This window comes from Barbus barbus, assembly GCF_936440315.1.
Source record: "Barbus barbus genome assembly, chromosome: 45".
Lineage (NCBI taxonomy): Eukaryota > Metazoa > Chordata > Actinopteri > Cypriniformes > Cyprinidae > Barbus > Barbus barbus.
Window position 1 is genome coordinate 11561109 of NC_136723.1, and position 10191 is coordinate 11571299.

Sequence of the window (10191 nt, forward strand, 5' to 3'; positions counted from 1 at the left end):
ATATATGAAATGTATGAGACACAAGGAATACATTTCTGCTCACGAGGCACCATTTGTTGTAGAAAAGGAACCAGTACGAATTTCACAGTGAGTATTTAACAGTAGTTCTTATTGGATACATGCTGAATGTCTCCGTTGTCCTGGAATAGGAGCTGGTGCTTGACAACTTAGGAGACTTTGTAAATGCATTTATTGTACTTTTTTGAATTATTGTATGCACTCATCCTGGAGTACAACAAGGATTTAAAGAGATAATTTACCCTAAAATTTAAATTCTGTCATTAATTACTTACCCTCATGTCGTTCCAAACCCGTAAGGCCTTTGTTCAATTCAGAAAACAAATTAAGATATTTTTGATGAAATCCGATGATGAAATTTGTTTGATGAAATTTTTTATGAAACAACGGTCTTATTGATGTAGAACGACATGAGGGTAATTCATGACATAATTTTAACCTCAAAGTACCTCTTATGAGTTTTTTTGGCAAACATTTGACGCATAAGATGCAGTTTCATGAGCTCAGTGTACCTCTTGTGAGAATGGTAGACTTAATGTGAAATTACTTTAAACAGTGGGTGAAGTAACCTCCCCATTACTTAAATTTGATGGTGTTTTTGACATTTTTAATATGTGAATGTATTTGATGTTTAATGTTTAAATAGTTAAGATGCAGTTTCATGAGCTCAGAGTACCTTTTGTGAGAATGGTAATATTCAGTGACATTAACATAAACACTGGTTGAAGTAACCTCAGATCAATTATTACTATTATTTATAAAATTATTATTTTATGGTGTTTTCGACATTTTTGGGTTATACTTTAGAATAGGGAACACTAATTCACCATTAACTATGACTTTTCTAATTTGCTGCTTATTAATAGTTAGTAAGTTAGTTGTTAAGTTTAGGTATTGGGTAGGATTAGGGATGTAGAATAAGGCATTAATATGTGTTTAATTACTACTAATAAATGGCTAATATTGTACTAATATGCATGCTAATAATAAGCAACTAGTTAAGACACCCTAAAATAAAGTGTTACCCATTTTTGCACATTTGTGAATGTATTATTGTATAAGGTGCAATTCATCAGCTTTGTGTATCTTATGAGAATTAAAATGCATGATTTTGTAAGGTATACTGAATAGAAAATTTCAATGTATTTATAATTGTAAGGTATTTTCACAGTATTGTTGTATATTTCATTAAAAGTATTAAAATGTGGCAGTGTTTAGTATATTAATATTTTTTTCCTTTCTTTTGGGATAACAGGGAATAAACAATTCAGTAAGGTTGCTTTAGCAATACACATTTACCAATATACATTTTTAAATTAGGTAAAACAAAAAATTTATGCAACAACTATTTAAAATAGTTAATTTTGGCCAATAACTTGGTTTAGTAGACTTCTTTTTCCCAGTTGGCTCAACATATTATTTCTCATTGAGCCAGTGTTAACAGACTGTTGCCACAATTGATCAAATTCAGTTAGCAGAAATTGCAACTGGGCCAATGGAGAAATTTAGATGTAATTAGTCACTAGAAAATTTTGAGTTGGGGAGGTCAGAAATTTTTTACAGTGTAGCGTTCTGACCAACAAATAGTGTCTGAAAATCACTGCAGAACAGCAAGTTGTTGTAATTGTTTCTGATTTATAGAAATCAATATAAAAACGAATGACTATGACAGTTTTATAAGTATTTCATTTGGTTTAATGACTCAGGAGTCAAGAATTCCACACATGACAAAACAAAATCACATGAGCTGCTGTGATTCAAATGTCTCTGGTTTAAATGACTCTAGACTCTACGCAAGACAAGTTAACACAAGCATACATAACGAGGTGATCAAACTCCATACATTGAAATGCATCGCTCAGACACACTTTGTATTCTATGGGTTCATTTATAGGTAAGATGACGACCATTAGGGAGCACTTTCACAAAGAAGAGTTATGTTAGTCCTGGACTGAGAACCTCAAGGCAACCATTCACCCCAAGTTGGATTTATGCTTTAAACTGTCATTTTATTACCACCAGTATGACCTAGCGACTTTGCTCTAAGTGATAGTGATGTGTTTTCTGTGTTGTGAGGTACTCCTGACATTGTCTGAAATGCCTTCTTTGCTTAACAGGGAGCCATGCGACTTTGCTTCTTCTGTCTTGCTGTGAAAGTGCTGAGGGAATGTACTCGAGGATAACATCTGTCCTGTGGAATCTGATACGGGCATTCAGTCTGTTATAATCAGAAAGGGAAACGCAAAGAAAGGGAGTGAGATTATTTATGATGATAAACATTGGTGAACAATGATTGGACATTGTTTAAAACTTGCCATGGGCAATGGCTATATTGATAAAAAAGTTTGTATACCTTTGGGTTTAGGGTGCATCAGGGTCAGAGGCAGCTCTACTGTCACATCACTGCATGGAAAAAAACAAAAGGTCATATAAAGGGGCGTTCCTAATTTCTCATAATGCATTTCAGCAGCATTTCGTTTTTTATTTACCTTGCTGTTAAGCCTCCCAGCAGACTGAAAAAAAATAGGGAAATAAATATATAAATAAAAACAGTAATAATAATAAATGTATAATTGTCATTTGTTTACAGTCAGTTTAGCACAAACTGGACAAATTGGTCAAAGAAAGAAAACCTTACCCTCCTCCTGATACCATGAGGTTAACCTTGATCTTGTAGGACACAAGGATTCCCAGCATCTCCTTGTCCACACCCCCCCTTATTCTGAAGAAAATAGGAAAAACAATGAAGTGAATGTATTGTAAAACTTAGATTAAGAGCACTTTTACTTAATTTTTATGAGGCATTCTGTAAAACTCTTTATGAAAGTTTGTTAAGCTGAAACAAACACTCACATAGTGGTTGAGGCCAAATTGGTGTCTTCATCTTTAAGCCTGCCGTCCAGCGCCAGGCCAAGTTTCTCCTTGTTGCTCGCCAGCAGAGGAGTGATCGGGAGGGTTTTTTCAAAAGTTGCGCTTCCTTCTACAGTTTCCCTGCAGAGAGCATTTGAATCATATAGACGATTTAGAGAACTGAAGACTAATCATTGAAGAGATCTTCACTATGGCTGGCATATATCTCTGACAAAAAAAAATAAGACTCACCCAAACTCTTCACACAGCACATTCTTGGTGTATTTGTCGGCTGAATAGAGAACGACGTCTGTGGTTTGGTCAACTATGAGAATAATGGATGCAAAATCAGTTATATTTATTGTGTAATACTCTATTCTGATTAGTCAATGACTGCATTCTGTGGCTATTTTAAAAAAATAAATTATAATGACTACTAAAATATATAATTAACTGTTATTCCTGGCACCTGATTTCCTAGATCTGCTATTTTTTTCTTGTACCGCTCCATGGTCTCATTCTTTTTGCATATTAAACAATAATTGACTTATTTGGAAGTAGTCAAGTAATTAGTTGGATAATAACTACATTATTTGTTATATATATATATATATATATATATATATATATACAACTTGTGAATTATTTGACATTTCTTTTATTCAATCTCACCTGTAACCTTGATTTTTTTCACAACTTTATTGGTCTCATTCTTGATCTTAATAGAGACTGGGATGGGATCGCCGTGGTAGTAGATCTGTTATCAGAACAAAAAGACACATGAGCTTCTTCTTGATTTGGTAAATATCAAAGCTTGAAGTGCATCAGAGGTTACATACGTCCTTGTCCAGAGAGGCTTCCAGAAAAACAGGCTTATCGGACATCATAAAGCTCTTGCAGAGCTCAGCTTTCTGTCCAGATCCTGTGTTATCAGGAGCAAACTGGATTTTACGAATGACAAGTCGACAGGTGTCCCTGTGGAGGGAGAGGACAGAAAAATGATTAGTAAAGTTCAGTGAATTATCAGTGTTTTAACATGGATTGAATGCACAAAATAACCAATAACACGTACTTCTTGTCGATCTTCTCATCGGGGTCATCAGCTGATTGGGCCAAGTAGGCTTTGACCTCAAAGTCAACACCACAAGCCTGCAAGAACAGAGCCATGAGCAGGTCCATTCAGTGCATTTCTATTTGAAGATAATATAAATCATTCAGTCCTGTTTTCATCTCACCTTTCCTTTGTCATCTGGGGCAGGCTGAAGTGTAACAGAGCAGGGAAGGTTGGTAGGAATCTGAAAGACAGATCATTTCAATTTAAGTCCTTTCAGTTCTATGCAAATTATTTTGTAATAAATAGTAAATAAATAGATAAATGAATAGTATAATAAATTAAATGGTATAATAAAAAGTAACAAATAATAAAAAAGTGGCAAAAGAACAAAAGAAAATATATATTAAAATATCTGGCAGATGCCTTACATTAAAACTGAAGGGATGACCCTGCTCTCCAGCTTTCTTCAGGAGAGTGTTGTGCATCTCTGTCAGGGTGGGTTTGTGGCCTGCATCAGGATATAGCTGTATGTGCTGAATCCAGATGTCTTTTCTAAAGGAAAGCCCAATCACGTCCAGGTCTTCGCGACCATAGCGGAAAGCACAGGCCAGCTGAATCCAAACTGCATGAAGCAAGAAACTGGTAAAACATTGTTTTTTAACAAGTCCTTTTGACCTCTCTTTCAAATAAATACAAATCAAACTATTATTTACTATTAAATATTGTTCTATTTTATTGAGGCATATTGATACTGGCAATACCTTTTCTATCTCCAAGGTCTGCAGGATCGATTTTCAGTACACCCTCTGTTTAATAATAAGAAACAATTCCAATTTAGTTGTTGGATATTACCTGTTTTCTGTGTATTAATAATAAACACAGACAGTTTCTCACCAACAGGTTCAACTGAGTCAACGTGGTCAACATAGTCTCTCTTCCCCAAGTAGAGAGTGAGCTGAAACACAAACAGTGCATTACATGTTTTGTCAAAATGTAATATGACTATATTATACTACATATAATGTAATATGAAAATTCAAGATGCATCTGTGGCAATATATTAAGGAACTGACAAAACAGCAAGTCGTCAGCTGAGTTCAGTCATACCTGGCCATTTCCACTGGTCTTCTTGAAAACTCTTTTTGAACATGCAAAAAAAAAAAAAAGAAGGAAAAATGGGGTAAAGAAACAGTTAGAAATATGGTTTGTGGTGTAGTAGACACTGATTAAATAAGATAAAGAGTTTAGTTAGTAAAAGGGTGGGATGCAAAGAAGAGTGAGATGAGGTCACTTGTCCTATTAGGCCTATACCTCAGGTATTAACCTCTTCAGCCACCTCTACCTGAGCACTGTATTTGCGTTTGCAGGTTTGACCTTCTCATCCTGAGCATTTATCAAGCTGTTAAAGCTTAGTATTTTAAGACACTTCAAAGCCAAGTCCCGGACAACCCTTTGCTAATCCAGGCTCCATGAATGGAGGCAGCTTGTGTTTACTCCAAAGGGGATGCCTGATAATTGATTGTGACTACCAGCTTATGGCACGTTCATGTTGGACTCCAGTGAATGTTCCCACCTGATAAGATCTATTCTAAACTTACAAGAACGTCCTCACTGACACATGTAATGGTTTTTCAATATGTGCTGCTTCTACTGTTGAATTAATTAACGTACCAGATATCCTACCCTATCCTATCCTACTTAGATATGCTATATTAAGTGGTTTATTAATTTCTGATCTCTCAAATCATTCAAAACATGAACAATGTTTGCAGTTTGCACTTTGGACTGACCCTTTCTCATTGCCTTCTGTAACGTGAATATTTAAAAAAACACAAAAAATTAAGTAAGTGACAAAAAAAGCATTGAATACAAAATTAAAAATATAATTTTAAAATCTAAAAACTTAGAAGAACTGAGAACTAAGAACTTGATAAATATTATGGTGAAAAGTTTGATCCAACAATATAGGAGTTCACCAGAGGGTCGCTACTACCTAAACCTTACTTTCTATAAATGTTTAATAAATTGTTTTGGTCATTGAAAAGTACAAGTGAAATGACTCAAAAAAAATAGAAGTTTAGAAAAAACTATTTGGCGGCTGTTTTCTGTATGAGAGCAGTGTCAATTTTCAAAGGTGAGAGCAAAAAGGAAACAAAACTTACTTGTCTACCATCGTAGAAGGAGTTTCCTGAAATAAATGAAAAAGAGAATATTATGAACAGTGATAAAAACAACAAGCCTGTTGTCAAGGTGACAAGATGTTAGTGTTATTATGGTTAACGAGAACTAAAACTGAAAGCATAAAAAAAATATTTTATTTGATATTAAATAAATTGAACTTAAATTAAATATATTACAAATTTGAACTTTTTTATTTCAGCTAGTTCAGCAACATTTCTCATTTTCATTTAGATTAACTTGCTGTACTGAAACAACTAAAAATAGAATAAAAAGACATATTTGTAAAAAATAATTAAAATTAAAAATTTTATATAAGAAGTCGTGATGTGTGTTTGTGTATGTGTGTGAATGTAGAGATAATCTCATCCAATGAGATTTTCTCTCAACCAAATTTCAAATGTCAAATCTCAAACAAAATCAGAAAGGTTGCGTGTGCAATTTACATTTCAAAAAAAGAACTGATCAAAAAAAAAAGAGACATTAAGAGGTCGTCAATTACTCTGTGCATCTTAAAAACACAGGCTTTTATAAATGCATTAAAAAGGAAAAGAACCATGTGGAAACCTGTCAAAAGGTTAAAAAATTTCCCCCTTGCCCATTTGTTTTGTTTCTTGAACTAATGATGTCCTGTAATGTAAAGTCACTGAGCTCTTACCTTTTCACTGGAAGGGCGATAGGGTGATCTGCTCCCTCTCTCTGGTAATCCACAGCCTGTCTGTTGAAGTCAGAGAGTGCAGATGACAGTCAGAAGCACAGGGTTTTATACTCAGACCTTTGCTCTGCTGGCTGATGCTGCTCTGTTGTAGACGCTGCTGCCTTTCTGTCAATCCAATTAAACACTTAACCTGCTATTTAGGGCTACAACATGTTTACAAAATAAAAAATAGGGAATTTAACCAAAGAACAACAGGGAAATGGTTTAGGCTCTAAATCAAAATGATTTGTCATACCACTAATTACAGTAGTTTAATAATAATAACAATAAGCTCATTTCAGATTTTAAAGAAGGTACAGTGTGATACATTGACATGTTCTTTGAAAGAGTCATTTCTACATGCGTTCCTTCAATAGTCTTCACCAAACTAGGACAGAGCCAATAAAATACAAAGTGCAGGTAGTAATGAAGCATATATATACATTTTGGTAAAATGCATATATATTTAATATAATATAAAATAATAAAAATATAATAAATATTTTTTAATATACACAGTGTAAACAGTCTTCATAGTCTACAGATGCAGTATTTTGTGAGGAATAAAGATCAGAATAATAAAAGCATTATGTCAGCTAAATTCATGTCTCTGTGTTAATCAGTTAAATAAAAACTGTAGTAAATGAGGTGAGAACCTCAAACTTGATCCTATTCCGTCATTACCTAACTGAGCCACTCAAAATGCAGATCTTTTTATTTAACATGGCCTTAGAAAATGTAAATAAAATGTAAATAAATGTAAATAAAGTATCCCTACATAAATGGAAATGGCTGGTCTGCAGATGGAACGTGAGCAGGACAACTTCAAAACAACCATGAGTGATGTCATGGCTAAACATAGACCATTCACCCTGTACGGTACCTTATTAAAGCACTGTACATATTGTTTGCACACAATTTTAGTTACAAAACAGTGTGTATATATTGTAGGATTTCCATTATTAATCATTTATTTGTTCTTTTTCTCACAAACAAGTTTGTGACTTAAAGTATACTTAACTAAGGAAAGAGACCCCTGAGCAATTTTCTTAAGCCTTTGACTTATATGAAAGGTTTTTGTGCTGAGTGGTGGTCATTAAATAGTTTTCTTTGTTATTTATATTATTTTGTTTATATAATTATTATCTTTAGTCAAATTGAGCTGTTAACTTCTAAAGTTTATATGTGTGCCAATTGTTTATTTATTTTTTACATACCTGTGGAAAAATGTGTAGCGAATAGTTAATTACAAATGTAATTATATCCCTACATATTAAAGGTGCTATTAAATGTAAGCTTGCTATGAAATCCCCCTTTGCCCAACACAGGTAGATCTCTTAGCGTCAGTCAGTGTTTACTGACATGGCCTTTACTTCCATCTGTTCCCTCCTATCAGGTACTGGCAGTCCAACGGCATCATGTTTCTCTAAAGGCTCTCCACCAATCCCAGAAGCTCAAGCAATCGGGTGGCGCGTCTCTCACTGGTGCAAGAATTGGCACCCTAAGAACATTTCTTGAGTGTAATCCACTTATTGCTAAGAATTCACTTAAATAGCTACAGTCGAGTCAAAACATGAAGTTAAGAATATATGTCTTTATTTTTAGGAGATAATAAATGCAGACGAATTGTCAATGCACCCGACAAAACGTTACTTGATTTAGTTAAAGCGAGTTAAAACTGTCACACAAACCTCTCTTATATGGGGACATTTTATTGATGCAACTGAAGTTTTTTTAAATTTACACATTTAAGATCATTAATTACATTAGATACGTTGTGGAGGTTGATAATTATAAGTAATTTAAAAATGGTTTAAAAAAATAAGTCGGTAAGACCTTAGTCTTTCACTTCTAATATCTAAAGTCCATTTTTAGTTCAAAGTGTGAAGATTTAGGATTTAATCCAAAGGTAATTACAGAGGAGCTCATGTGCGTCTGTAATTACACTTTAGGGAGGGAGTGGGCAGGCTTGTTTGAGAAAGAGGTAAAGCCCAGGTAACAAAGTGTCAAAGACTGTAGTGCACATATAAACACAGATGTACTTATTTCTAAACAACTTCTAAATGAATAATCAAAGAAAATATTTTTGAATTATTCAGAAAAGGAATTGAACTCTTGTATCCATCATATACAGGACTGTTGAATATTTTTGAAACTGAACATTTTCTGACTCAACCAGCAAACAGACACTTATAATGTAGCAGCAGATTTGCTTTTGAAACATTTTTGAATCTCAAATAACTTATGACCCAAAACAATGTTAATGAATGACTTAAAAGAAGTCTGTCTCAAATCTTCTAAATATATGCAAAGCTACACATCCTCCCTAGATGACATCTGTATCATCAGCATTCGCATTAGCCGAACTTCCATATAAAGGTAATTTATTGATATCAAGTTAGGTTCTGGTGCTGTTGACCCATAGTTGGCACAGATTGCTTCAGAGTTTAATCTCTCCTAATCTGTCTACACAACAACTTTGTCTGCAATGGGATTGTGTCTACTGAGCGCACAGGATGGATTCTCTCTTTATTAGAAAGTGCTTGCAGTCCTTTGTGACAAAACCAATGTCACTCAAATGAAGTAAAGACCTATGAACTTTGGCCTGACCTTTTGTAAATGCCCAAGGATTCCAAAGATCTACACGGTGCTCAGTACCTCTCTGGCATATACTCAGGCTTCCAATTTGATTAGGCTTTTTAATCTTTGTTCTGGACATTCAGTAACCGAACACAGTTTTCAAACATTTAATCTTTTGTGCATTATTGCTTATTTAAGTGTTCTTGAAAATGCACCAAATGACTCTTGAGTTATATAAAAAAAAACTTGGCTAAAACTTGAGTTAATTTTGCTTGGAATTGTAAAAATGTTATCAATGGCCTTTATTAAAATATATTTAAATTATGCCTAAAGGATGAATTGAAGAAAAGTTAATGTCCCCTATACATGTCTTACTTGGCTAAATCACAGTGACCGTATGTATAATATATAAGTACCGTTTTTGTACCCTTTTTTCTTAGTTTCTGAATACACACACACACACACACACACACACACACTTTATAACTTTATGTCTAAAACATGTGTATGCTATGTTTTATGTAGATGCAGTCATATTAAATTATTTTAACCAAGTAATATAAAATCAGTTTAATCCATTTTTAATAAAATTATATATATTTTTAATAAATTATGTTGTTATTATACATTTATATGAATATTTATTTTGTATATTATGTAATTTGTTATAAATCAAACTGAATTTAAATATATATATTTACTTTATATAGATATATTTATATTAATGTGTGTGTGTGTGTGTGTGTGTGTGTGTGTGTGTGTGTGTGTGTGTGTGTGTGTAATGTAATAATGTTTTACCTATAGTCAGGGAGGT

General features: G+C 33.6%; 1 protein-coding gene across 4 annotated transcripts; it reads right to left on the minus strand.

Moving 5' to 3' along the window:
• Positions 1–1263: 1263 nt before the first annotated feature.
• Positions 1264–6911, minus strand: LOC306864082 (arrestin-C-like). Of its 4 annotated transcripts, none has more exons than XM_079407789.1 (16): positions 6759–6911; positions 6085–6110; positions 5030–5060; positions 4817–4877; positions 4684–4728; positions 4351–4544; positions 4104–4163; positions 3941–4017; positions 3708–3843; positions 3541–3625; positions 3121–3193; positions 2872–3009; positions 2657–2740; positions 2508–2531; positions 2372–2421; positions 1264–2236 (listed from the first exon to the last, which is right to left on the minus strand). In XM_079407789.1, the coding sequence occupies exons 2-16, from the start codon at positions 6093–6095 to the stop codon at positions 2232–2234; spliced, it is 1074 nt and encodes a 357-aa protein (XP_079263915.1). In that variant the 5' UTR covers positions 6096–6110; positions 6759–6911; the 3' UTR covers positions 1264–2231. The 4 variants fall into 4 exon arrangements, with proteins under 4 accessions (XP_079263915.1, XP_079263918.1, XP_079263917.1 ...); XM_079407792.1 differs by having other exon boundaries at positions 4104–4127; positions 6759–6838; XM_079407791.1 differs by having other exon boundaries at positions 6699–6760.
• Between the last annotated feature and the right edge of the window lie 3280 nt (positions 6912–10191).